The sequence below is a fragment of the Microchirus variegatus genome (genome assembly GCF_963457635.1).
Source record: "Microchirus variegatus genome assembly, chromosome: 9".
Lineage (NCBI taxonomy): Eukaryota > Metazoa > Chordata > Actinopteri > Pleuronectiformes > Soleidae > Microchirus > Microchirus variegatus.
Genome location: NC_139810.1, coordinates 13385111 through 13397950, shown reverse-complemented (window position 1 = coordinate 13397950; position 12840 = coordinate 13385111). Strand labels below are relative to the sequence as shown.

The 12840-nt window shown below is 41.2% G+C and overlaps 1 protein-coding gene across 1 annotated transcript in view; it reads left to right on the top strand.

Moving 5' to 3' along the window:
• The window catches only part of agrn (agrin), a gene marked incomplete at both ends in the record, with an annotated part of 229475 nt that extends 218110 nt beyond the window's left edge, over nucleotides 1-11365 (top strand). Inside the window, 7 exons of the mRNA XM_083895418.1 lie at nucleotides 1462-1596; nucleotides 4212-4302; nucleotides 4607-4771; nucleotides 4892-5003; nucleotides 8838-8954; nucleotides 10214-10397; nucleotides 11274-11365. Of these exons, the coding sequence (XP_083751544.1) occupies nucleotides 1462-1596; nucleotides 4212-4302; nucleotides 4607-4771; nucleotides 4892-5003; nucleotides 8838-8954; nucleotides 10214-10397; nucleotides 11274-11365 (896 nt within the window). The remainder of the gene's footprint in view (nucleotides 1-1461; nucleotides 1597-4211; nucleotides 4303-4606; nucleotides 4772-4891; nucleotides 5004-8837; nucleotides 8955-10213; nucleotides 10398-11273) is intronic.
• Nucleotides 11366-12840: the final 1475 nt, after the last annotated feature.

Sequence of the window (12840 nt, the reverse complement as noted above, 5' to 3'; positions counted from 1 at the left end):
AGTTTTCCCAGCCAGTGTGTTGTCTTGGTTTTTTTCATTTTATTGTGTGTATTTGTCACTCATGGCCCACAGTGATTGTTGCTCATTGTCGTTTGCTGTGCATTGCACCACCAAAGCAAAAGTGCAAACACACGGGGATCCAAACAAGACAACAACTCCCATGATCCCATGCTGCATGCATTTAAACATTTTGTTTATTTCTCTGCTTTGCCGTCTCTCCAGGGATTCACTGTAACATGCATGACTCACATACCTTAACAGAGCCTGACAGTATAGTGTAACTCATAACCCCAGCACTGGTAGACATTCCATCATATCTGGGTGTCTAATGCAGAAATTAGATATTAAATGCTTAAGTGATACAGAACACAGAAATTGCCTGTCTCTCCTTCCACATCCCGTCCATTTCCTTGTCTCCCTCCAGCAGATGCCGAATAACAAGCAACTTTCAGAGAAAATAGTTAAGACCAGACACCATCGGGGGCCAGTCAAGCATGCTCCTCCCTGGCTGTATTGCAGTTACTGCAGAAAGTTTCATACCAGCACCAAATAAATTGTCAGAGTTAGCTTTAATGCTTGAGGAGTGAAGGATTTTATACTCGAACATCTCAGTGGTTTGGGAAACACATTTTCCCAAAAGAGCAGTTTTCCTTGAAGGTAAAATGTGGATCAATATAGCATCATGTTGCACTCTTACTACCTTTCATATAGTTGGTACTTTAATGGTTTGTTGTTACTGAGAAGCCTGACAAGGAATAAAGATAGCCCCCTACGATGAAGTGTGATCAAACATGAGTTTGCAGCACTGTGTAAAATAAATGGTGATAATGAGATTTGGATCATTGCCTTCCAACTCATATTCATGTTAATTTTGTCATCATGTCAATTTAGAAATTGGCCAAGTTGCCGGTGTAGGAGGGAGGGACTGATCACACTAAGAAAGAGAGGTAATACAGAGAAAAAGAGCATATGTGCTCAGACACTGTTGTCAGGTTGAGGTGGGAGACACATTTAACACGGTGGAAGAGGAGGAAATGTTGCAGACAAAAAGTTATGTTGGAGAAGAAGTGAGAACGGATAAAAGACAGTGAGGGGGAAAGGGGGGGAGCTGTAAGCTCGGCAGGGATGAGGTTCATTACAGTGATCACCTCACCACAGGCTCTGACTGCTGAAGTAATGACGAGTGACTTTAGATAGGGCTGAGGCAGAGGGCAAAACCATCACCACCAGATGATCTCGAGACTTTCCCACAGTCTGTGTTGGCCCACGAACATAGCCACATGGCAGGGAGGCTTCTCTACTGTTTAATCTGAACATCTAATATTTTCAGATTCTATTAGAAAATAAACTCTATTATGGAGGAATCCCTCATACCCCCCCCCCCCCCTCCCTCCGCATATGAAAATGTTTTTTTGATTATCACCAGCAATTTCCTCATTATGGATTTGTGTGTGTGTCCAGGTCCAACTTGTGCTGATGTCCAAGACCCATGCGAGCCAAACCGGTGCCATCCATCCTCCCAGTGCCAGGCACTGCCAGAGGGAGGCTATAAATGCGAGTGTCCCATGGGGCGTGAAGGAAGGCACTGTGAAAAAGGTAATCTGACTAATGACTGCATATTCTGGTGTAAACCTGTTACCTTGTGCCTCTGTTGCTTTTCTCTTGCTGATGAAAAAGCACAATTTTTTGGTGTGGAGTCAGCTGGAATACAATCTGCCTTTTAGCCTTTCTTCCTCCCTTTTTCTTTCCACTCTGTGACATTTCTGTCCATAGTGAATCAAAGAAGGGAGATCAAAAGCACAAGGGAGATGGTTGTTCCTTTGGGGCAATGGGATTGGTGAGTTGGAGGAGGTTCATGCAGAACTGAGGTAGATGATTGGCCCCGTTGGGCCATCCGCTACATTGACCCAGCTAGGCTTGTTAGTGGTTAAGTGGCAGCCAGGCAGCAGCCTTTCTCCCCTCCCTTCCACAGGTGCTATGCTCAAACATGTTTGTTGCTCCTCAGCTGCAAACATGGCAGAACCAGGCCACGACTGGGGAACAGAACAGAGCAGAGCTCAGCTGCTGTTAAAGTTCATAATTAGCACTTTTGGCAGTGAATGCTACCTGTGTTTCTTCACTCCCTGGCTTTGTACAAGTTGACTCGAGTTTCTACAGCTGTGAATGAAAGAGAATATACTTGCACAAGTGTATTATAACAAAAAAGAAGCATGCACCCCTTGTACTGCTGGGAATCTCAGTGTACCAGATGGGAATACCCTCTTTCTAAGCCCTGAGTCCCAGTTCGAGGGGTGATCCAAGTAAATTGAGGTGAACCAAAATCAATGGTTTGTGAGTTAGAGCATCTCCCATTCCAAAAGACCATTTTTTTCACAGGAATCAATGAGTTGACTAATCGCATCAGTCCTCCATGCCCGTGATGATTAATAGGAGCGTCACTCAGCCAGAGTGTCAGACAGGAGCTCAGAGATAAGGCTGTAGCCAGGCGGACACAGACTTTGAGGGCTGCACTGAGAACAGCTAAAAAGACAGGTAGCTTAGAGCCCACTCAACAGATGCCTGAAGGTGAATTAGTCAGAATATAAAGTGTGTGTATCCCCGTGTGTACATGTGTGTAGCTGAGATGTGGTTTCATTTTAATTCTGCCAGAGTTCATCAGTGGAGTTCACTGCTGTAAAATTGCTATCAAGGGCTTTTGTCAGTGATATTCCAATAAAACTGAATAGCTTACCCTGTGATAGTGTAAATCATTAGAGTTTAGTGATGAAAACAGGATTACTTAAAGTCGACCAAACCAAATCAACTGCAGGGGAGAGTTTGAATTTCAACAATGTTTTATATTCCTCCCTGAAGCTGAATCAAGCCAGTGACCAACACTGATTGCAGCCATTTTTAACAGGCAGATCTTGTTTTCTGCTGCTTTGTTATTGTCTTTCTTTATTTTTTATATTTGCTTTAATAGATATAATAGGTAACATCACTAAAATGTAAACATTACCTTGAGCAGGATTGTCCCTCTCTGTGTTCAAGAACCTCTTGAAAAGGTATTTCTCCTGAGAGGAACTCTTCTCCTAACACCTCAAACACCCATTGGTGCATTTCTTCTGGCTTCTTTTTTCCTCGATCTCCTGCACTTAAACTTTCTGAGCAGATTTTGCACTTACTTGAAGGTCTTCTATTGCACTGAGGCTGAGTGTTGTCCCTGAGTTGTAAGTCACTTTAGATGAAAGCATCCTCTAAATGAGTAAATGTCAAAGTCTCCTTACTCACCTCAGCAATAGCTGCAACAGCATCTTTTTTTGAGTGAAGTTCAACTTTTCACCAACTCCTCATTCATCATGTGGGTTTTCCTGGTCACACACTCTGTTCCGATGTGTGGACCTCTGGTGAATTATCGATCGCTGAGATTTTATTTTTAACTTAGACACACACCCCCGTCATACTCCCCTATATGAAGCCAATTGAGCAGTACCATTACTTTAATAGTTTAGTGCACAATTTCTCTCTTCCATGTTGCGTGCCATCATCATTAGCAGTCTTCTGCAAAATAGCTAATTAGCTTCCTCATCTCCGTCTGCCATCCTGTCTCCACACAGCTAATCCTAGCCAATTACACATAAAAGCTTCCTTGCAGGATCTGTAGGTACGTTTGTCAGGTTGAGTGTTAGATTGTGTCTGTAGATGTGTGCGTTTGCATCTAGTTAGGCACACATGGCTCTGAATAATGTTTTTGCAAACACCATGAGCACATACCCCCAGGTGACTCTTGAATGATTTTTAATGTCAAGCCACTTGTAGGAAGGATGACACTGAGCCTGTTCTAATCACCCTAGACAGCCAGAAAAGCCAGGAAGGGACAGGCACACATAGACCTGTTACAAAGAGATGAATTTGTAAAAACCCTGCCAAAGATACAATGGCTGCATTATTTCATGGGTCCCAGCTGTGGTTTTAAACTCTACATGTCTCCAGAGGTTCTTTGTCATATTGTGGCAGGTTGTATAATCAGTCTGGCATAAGAGGTTATGCTTCTTTTTTTTAGTTACTCAGTAGTCAAGAGGAAGTCTAAATCCCAAACGCTAACACAAATCTGTCTCTTTCCATAATGCCAATGGATCCCTAGAAGATATACTGACTGTACTTGAATTTTGATTCTGTCAGCACCAAAAAAAGGACCTGAGGATGAACCTAGTCTCTTTGTTTTTGTTCAGTGGCTGAGAGAAGCGGAGCTTACATGCCACAGTTCAATGGAGACTCATACCTGGAGCTAAAGGGGCTCCATCTCTACGGCCATGATCTGCGGTAAGTCCCACATCTCTGCATGTAAAGTACACATGCAAGTCTTGTGCAGTATGTATACAGTATCATGTTGTTTTCATAGAGCTTGTACTGTGCCCAAGGCAGTGCTCCTTCTTTAAGCCTGAGCTGAATTTACAATGAGGATTACACAAATAATGTTATATTTGCTTTAGCATGAAGAAAATGGTATCTACCTACCAGCACCAGTGCACCAAGCAAACAAGCATACTTTGTTCTGTTATTGTGTAGTTAGATATATGTGTATCTCTACCATATCTATACTGACTTGACTTGTCTGTGACTGTAGTCAAAAGGTCAGCATGACAGTGGTTCTAATGGCCAATGACTCCAATGGTGTGATCTTCTACAACGGTCAAAAATCGGATGGAAAAGGAGACTTCATCTCTCTATCCCTCAACAATGGGATCCTGGAGTTCCGCTATGACCTGGGCAAGGGCCCCGCTATCATCAGGTTAGCATGTCCAAGAAGTGCAGTGAAATAAATACATCACACATACACTATAGCGACAATGTTTTAATGGGCCTTTGCTTTTAAATATATGATTCACATTAATGCCTGTGTGCGATTTAGGAGTAAAGAAGCAATTAGACTGAATGTGTGGAACACCATCAACCTGGAGCGCTCCAACCGTAAAGGAGAGATCATGGTGAACAAGAAGGACCCTGTCCGAGGAGAGGCACCGGTAAGAAATAGCAGTTTAACAAGCTCCTGTGAATGGTCATTGTGCTAGACTGATAGGCCTATGCTGTGCTTAGCCTGACTTGTGGTGTACATACTGTATGTTTGATTGTCTCCATGCTCCCATCATCGCTACAGCCTCTGTCTTTAGTGATCTTTTTTGCCCTTCTTAAATTCATTTAACTTGCTTCTTCAGGCGCAAACTTTTTTGAGGTTGTCCACACCACTTCACTTAAAATATACCACTGTCTCCCCACATCTGATGTGGTAAAAGATGTAGAGGAGCAGTTTGACAACCTGTCTTAATTTTGGAAGTCCTGTAAGTCCACTTAATAAGAAAAACCTCTCACCCTGCTGACACGTTGGAGATAAAACTTGATAAAACATCAGTAAAGCAGCTTGCACTGATGGTCTACAGTCCATCTTATAAATGCAGGCTTTTAGGTGGTATCTGAGAAGGCAGAGGCAGATAAAAGAGATAGCAGCAGCAGCAGGAATAGCGTAATGAAACTCTTCAGCTCCACATCTTGCCCAATAAAAGCAGGTATATGCTTTCAAATGAAGGTGATATAATAGTTTGATAAGCCTGTAAATCATCCAATTATATTAAACAATGTAATTTGTGATTATGAACATCATTGTCGTGCAGGGCTCTTTTTTTAAAATCACTGCTGCCCCCACTGCCTTCAATCGTCCACTTGGTAATTGTATTTTACTCCAGTCGCAGAGGTGGAAAATCTTATTATTAGAAGAAGAGCAAGGCGAAAGCAAGGATGAGGAGGGCAGAAGGGATGAGTTGAGACTAGTTACGGAGCTCAGTACACCATCGAGTGTGTCTCTCAGCTAATTCCCACCTACTCTTTCTTGAAGAACCTCTGAGGATGTTATAGATTGCTTTACTCAGAGAAGCCCGTAGAATAATAAATATGGTCTCACACACATGCCTATGGAGATATTTATGTATTTACATTTACATTTACATATCTATATCTATCTATCTCTCTCTCTCTCTCTCGATATATATATTATATATATATTGCAGACAGGGATTTCTTCTTTAATCATATCAAAGATGCCACTTTTAATCCTGTGCATACTGTGAGAGGCACATACTGTACTGTAGGCACAGACAGGAGAAATAAATATGTACTCTACCTCTCACTGAATGGCAGCAATCTGTATTTGAGTTACAGGATGACGTGGCCTCAGTCACAGTCTTTTCATCTTCTCTTCGTGACACCATCTGCTTCATGCATGGTCATTTGCATTTACTCTCTCAAATGTAAACAGACACTTGCACAGCTCTGCGGGTGTATGTGTATGTGTAGATTACATAATGCAAAGATGCATGTGCAGAAAAGTGGGTTGTTTGCATTGTTTTCAATGTACTTATATCACATATTTGTGCTACACTGCAGCTACTTAGGTTATGTTTACTGCTCTGCTATTTTTGCACTTGCCTGCTATACCTCAGCATGCCTTTCTCCACAGTCACTTATAGTATTCCCCTAATAACTCTCTTCCTCCCTATTTTCTGTCCATATCTATGATGTGCTGTCTGGAATTAAGAAATCACGTAAGGTAATGAGACACACCTTAGTCCCTATTTCATTTGAGTCATGTCCTCTCACTCTCATTTCACACACAACTGCACAGAAAAAAAAGGTAGTTCTGCAGAGCGACGGGCAACTCTAAAGGTGCCAGTTCTGTAGAAAACTTAGCCATTTCATAAGCCCATATACACACACACATGCACACATCCAGCACTGAAGTAGTGATGCTCTTAAACAACACGGTTTGGCTTTCACCTTGCTCCATCTGCTGTGGGGGTGGAAGGAGGAGGGAAGGTGGGAGGGAAGAACGAAAGAAGGCAGTCATCTTTGTGACGGCCATTGTTTTTAGCAACAAAGAAATGTCTTCATTAGTCTGGTGTAGGCGGAGATATCACGCCAGCACTGCGTGGCTGTCCAAAAGTGAGAGCGAAGACACAGAAAGTGAGAGTGAAGGGGAAGAAATACACTGCAGGAGACCGTGAGGTGCCAAGCCAAGCTGGGCTGTTCTTTTGTCATCTGCTCTCACTTCTATTGCAATCAGGAACGGTTTTTTTCATAATTTCATGAAGTTGCTCACCCACCCACTCACCCATAGCACAAACAACACTCACTGAACACGACCGAGCAAGAGTCACTCCATGGAAGCAGCCATCTTCCTTCACCAAATGCAGAATATTACCTGTTTGAGACAAAACAGACCGCCATGCATCATTTCATTGCATGAAACCTCATTTTAGACTCATACAACTGTAAATTTAAAGTCTTACCTCACAAAACAGGTGATACATCAAATCTGTAGTAAGTAGCTTTTAAATATAAACAAATATCCGTGTCATTCAAACTAGTCCAGTGAATTGACAATGCTGATTCAGCGGGGTCAAATCTTGTGTGGTGGTTTAGTCTGTGCTGCACACAGGAAGTGATTAGTTTTATGTCAAGTCAGACAGAGGCAACAGCAACATTTTAATAGTAAAGCAGCACAGCTGTATGACTGAAAACACACAGATGTGCCAATGAAAAATGTCTAAAAAATTCTACTGTTCAAAGCATCCAAATGCATTTAGATGAGATAAACACTTCTTGCCTCCACTCACCCCTGCGCTGCTGGTGTATACACAGACACAGGTCTGTTAGTACGACTTGACAGAGCCCCTTTTTAGATGATGTAGCATACAGATAATGTTACATTGTGCCTGTTCCTGCAGACCAAACAGAAACGGAATAATAACATCAATGACAATAAAAATCATCAAATAAAAAGTTACACACTGCAGCTTTAAGCAGGTCCATCAACAATAATCAGAAGGTTCAGTATGCATCTGAAACTTTAAACTGCAGAGTGAGTGAGTGATGGCTAAATCAGGAGACGTTGTCATGCAGTCCATCACAACTTTTGGGAATGTTTAGAGGCAGCAACATTCATAGCTAAGTTCAGCAGCTTTAGCAAAGGTCCCCACCCTCTCTCAGTTGGAAGTGGTTCAAGGTGCAGCGACACAGCCCCAGGCTTCAGCCAAGCACCGCTGCCTCCTGCTCTTCAAATCCCACCCTCAATAAAAACCAAGCTACTGTCGTGCCACCTCACCTGCATTTGCCCTCTTTTCATCATTTTTCCAGCAATTAACTCTTTACCCCTCTGGCAATTACTGCCCTACATAAAATAAAGATCATTAATTCTTTCCTTGGTTCAGTTTGGCCATGCAAAAGGAAAAAGTGGCAACTTGCTGATGTAAAGCAATTGTCCCAAAGGTTTGGTGGAAAGAATTGAATTTCATAGCCATCTGTCTCGCAAATGAATTGCAATTAATGTGGCGCCGCACTCAACTCTTTGAAAGGTCGGTGCTTATAATCAGAAATTCATTAGAAATGTCTATGAAGAACCTTTCATATCTCAGGTCCAGCCTGCTTCTGATTTCCGTTTGTAGTCTCCTGTTTTATGTCTCACTGATAGAGGATAATTGACCACTCTCTCTGAGAAACATAGATTCAATTATATTCTAATGTAGTAATGGCAACAGAAAACAGTTAACAGTTTACTACAGTATGGATAAATCCTTTTTTAATCATTTTGATGTTACAATCTATGCAGTGGTAGCATGACAACAAGTGCAGCATCTAACTCTTGATTATCTCAGGCTCCCTGGACACAAACTAACTAAAATACACCATAAACCATTGTGGGCTGACTATATTACCCCTGAGCAAACGTGTAGATTGGGTATGAAAAGCTTTTATCAACATTGCTCAAGCTTGACTGTTTGAAAAACTTTTGTGTCCCATCTCATCAGAACCTGCATGTAGATCTTAACCTGAAAGAGTCACTTTTCGTCGGTGGAGCACCTGATTACAGCCGACTAGCAAGGGCCGCTGCTCTCACGGATGGATTCAAGGGAACAATCCAAAAGGTATGTGTTTACAAGCCCGTTTTTTCTTGATGGAGAACTTTGTTCTGTTCATATATTATGCTAATGTGAATACAGAATGCTACTTTAATGACTTGGGGCCCTTGGCCCCACAGAGATACAGTAGCAAAGTCAAAAGATAAGTTATTAGCTGTCCAGCTGTCACAATACAGACCCTCACATTAGTAATTTCCCATTATAAGCGCCCACTGTGACGGGCAGTGGCTCTGCTCATTTGGATTAGCATGCACTAATAATAGAATGGACACTTTGAAGTCCCTCTATTTTTTGCTGTTTTTAGATATTTCCCTGACAGCCCTCCCGTTTTTTTTCCCTCCACTTGCCAACAAATAGCTCATCTCTGATTGTCAAAAATAACTCGGCAGAACAAAGGCAGGATGTGTCTGTTTATGCAAACTTGTCATTAGTTTTCTGCTACAAACTTTCCCTTGACAGTTTCTAGCAAATCAAAAGCTAAATGTGGTATTTGTCTTGCATGGCTTGTAATGAATAGTTAATTATGAGGAGGATGGTATGTGTTACCAGTTTGATGTACTATTTTACATGTGTGTTATTTCAATGGACCATTTTTGTGCTGTTTTTCATTTATGGTGTATGTATTGTGTGACGTTCTTGTTCAACGCTTTCCTCTGAAAAACAGCATAGTCATTTTACAACAAAAACAATGAAATATAGATCATTAGATATAAAAAATAGTAGTCACAAACTCGACCAAACAAATAAACAGTAAAAGTAGTATTATGTTATAGTTAATAAATCTATATAAATACTCATGGGAAAATGTTGTTGTTTTTTTTAATTGTATTTGTTTATTTATTTATTTCAGATCTACAACCATAATATTAACCTATATATACTGTATTTACTATTAGATAGATAGATAGATAGATAGATAGATAGATAGATAGATAGATAGATAGATAGATAGATAGATAGATAGATAGATAGATAGATAGATAGATAGATAGATAGATGGTCTGCTATGCTATGCATTTAAGGTCATTCTGTGTTTTATATTTATATTTATAGGCCAATATTAAATCTGACCAAACTCTCAGTGATTGGCAAATACCTCCCGTTGACATCGTAGCGGTCATCATGTTTTCTTGGGCATGATATAACTCCCACACATGATATTACATAGCTGTTTTCATAAGCTGACAAATAGTAATATGACCTTTTTAGTGTTTGTGTGCAAAAGCACAGGAGGCCTCTTTAACCTGGGTGTTTTCTGCTCATAGATCATACTCATGGGAACGCCCATTCTCAGAGAGGAGAATGCCTTGCACTCCAGCAACATGGCCATTTTCCAGGACCATCCGTGTTCTCAGGAGCCCTGCCACAATGGTGGGCTCTGCAGTCCCCAGCTGGACACCTATGAGTGCGTTTGTCTCAATGGATTCTCAGGGGGACACTGTCAGAACAGTGAGTCATCAATATCATCATTATTGTCTATGTTAACATTTTAGTCTTTAACTGCACTGCACTGCCAATGAGCTGCATTAAATTTATGAATTTATGATGCATAAAAAAAACATTTGTAAAGACTGGTAATACTTTACAGACTGGTCTGTGTGTGAGCCAGAGGCTAACAATACTTGTTGGCTTGAGATCACCTTAAAATGGCTGTGGGCAATTGCAATCAGTCATTGTAACTGTTCTATTTTCTCATTCAATGTTATTTGGTTTTACTCCAAAAGGATACCTGGCAGCGTTTTGGCTGCTTTTAAAGCATAGCATGAGTGGGACTGAATCGCTGATGCTTAATGTAATACAGCCTGTTCTTGGCTTTTTTCACTGGATGGTAAACTAGTAGGTAGCTTTTTTATATAGAAAGCCTCTTGTGCTGTTTATTTCTATTTATGGTTTTCTGTCGAGGAAAGGTAATAACACTAACTGATATAAGATATATGAATGTCTTTTATGTTAGGTTTATTATGTATTGATTTCAAACAAAGGCGGCAGTTGTCAAAATTATGAAATGATTGTCATTTGAATATTCATGAAATTCTCATTTCAAGAGTTGCATGTCCCTTTCATCATCATCATGTTACTCTGGTAGACACATGCTCAGTCTGGTCTGATCTGTCTTACACACTCAGTCTCTGCCTTTGCCATTAACCTTGTGCTCGTGGCCGGCTGTGCCTTTCACGTTAATTAAAACGACAAAAGCACCAACCCTTCCCCCTTCCCCTGTTTCCTAACACTCCATTGCCTTCAGCTCGGATAACCGAACCCTCAGTCTTATTGATTGCGATGATCTCATCCTCTTTCCCTCTCCCTGCCCCCCCTTCTTTACAGCCGTCTACGAGAAGTCTGCTGGAGAGACGGAGGCCATCGCCTTTGATGGGCGGACATTCATCGAGTATCACAATGCTGTTACAAAGAGGTAGGGAAGAGGATAAGGGGAACTTCCTCATCTATTCAGCTTCATCTAATTTCTCCTTTGTAATGGCTATTAGCCAAATAACCTCTCTGTCTATCCATCCACTGCCTTGGTGAGCTGTGATGACAGTGTTGATGATATCATCAGTGCCTGGGCTTCAGGGTGAACTAGGCGCTTGACTAATAGCTCGTCCCTTGTGTGTGTGTAGCTGACCTGCTCCACTCTTGACAGTATTTCACTAATTAGCAAGGCAGTTAACACTCTTAGTTTTGCCCTGAGCATGCTCAGTTCACACTGTACTCCACTGCTTTGCTGACTCTAAACAAAAAGTGCACATGCAATATTAAACTTTTTATCCAACTTTGAAAGTGTATAGGACTGTAGGACTCCATAAAACTGGCATTTGAAGACAAAACTGCCTGTGACACTCAAGTTTAAAATGGCTGCTGGAGTGGGTGTCCAAAAAACAAACAAACAAACAACAATAATCATGTCCGTGTTGGCAGCTGATGAGACAGTTTCACTCTTCTATCCGTCCACGAGGTTGGCAACAGTGTGCCTTCAGGTTGGCATCAACTAAAAATGTTTGTGACAAACCTGAAAAGACAACAAGCATATGGCTCTATATCTTTGTCTCACAGCTCTTCACACAAAACACACAAGTGTGAAAACTGGGCCATGGCTTGCAGATCATCACACTCCCATGGAGACACACAAGTCACACTCACTCAGAAACAAGAATCTTGAACTGTTTCATGTGTGTGTGTGTGTCCCTCTGTGTGTCCTTGTCGTTATGTTCTCTACTGTGATCTCTTCACATGTCTTTGTCTGCACATGTCTTGTCTCCTATAAATGTCCTTCGCTGTCTTTCCTTTTCACTCAAGCCAACTGACCAATGAGATCCCAGAGTAAGTAGACTTTTTGAATGGGCATTTGCCCAGGTTCAAATCAAGACCAACTAACAGCAACAACAAAGCCATCATTGATAGTTAACCCAACTGAAGAGATTCAAGTACATTCACTTTCCAGCTATAATTTCCACACAAAGACCATCTTTTCTGAATCTTTAAGTCAGATCTTACATTCAAGCTCCATGACCATACTTTAATTTAAGAGATTTCATTATTTGAAAGACATTTTGCAGCACCATTATATCCTTTATTTTTTTTTTTACCCAGTGCAACGTGAAGCATGAATGAGTGCATGATAAGCATTGTGCTCACCCCAAGACAAAAATGAATTGCTGTACCAAGAATGTGCAATATTTTATGCATGGTTGTAACTCGTTCATAAACAAAATGAAGTGCCATGCACTTTACACTGAATGGCATTATCGGTTATGTGGAAATGAATGAGGCCCCTTGAAAAGTGTATAAGGAGGATATACTAAATACTCCGTAGCTTAGTTTCTGGTGCTCGAGGAGTTTCTGCTTGGGGAAGCCCTCGGTCATGACTTACTTATTATGGGTTTTTCATCCTGCT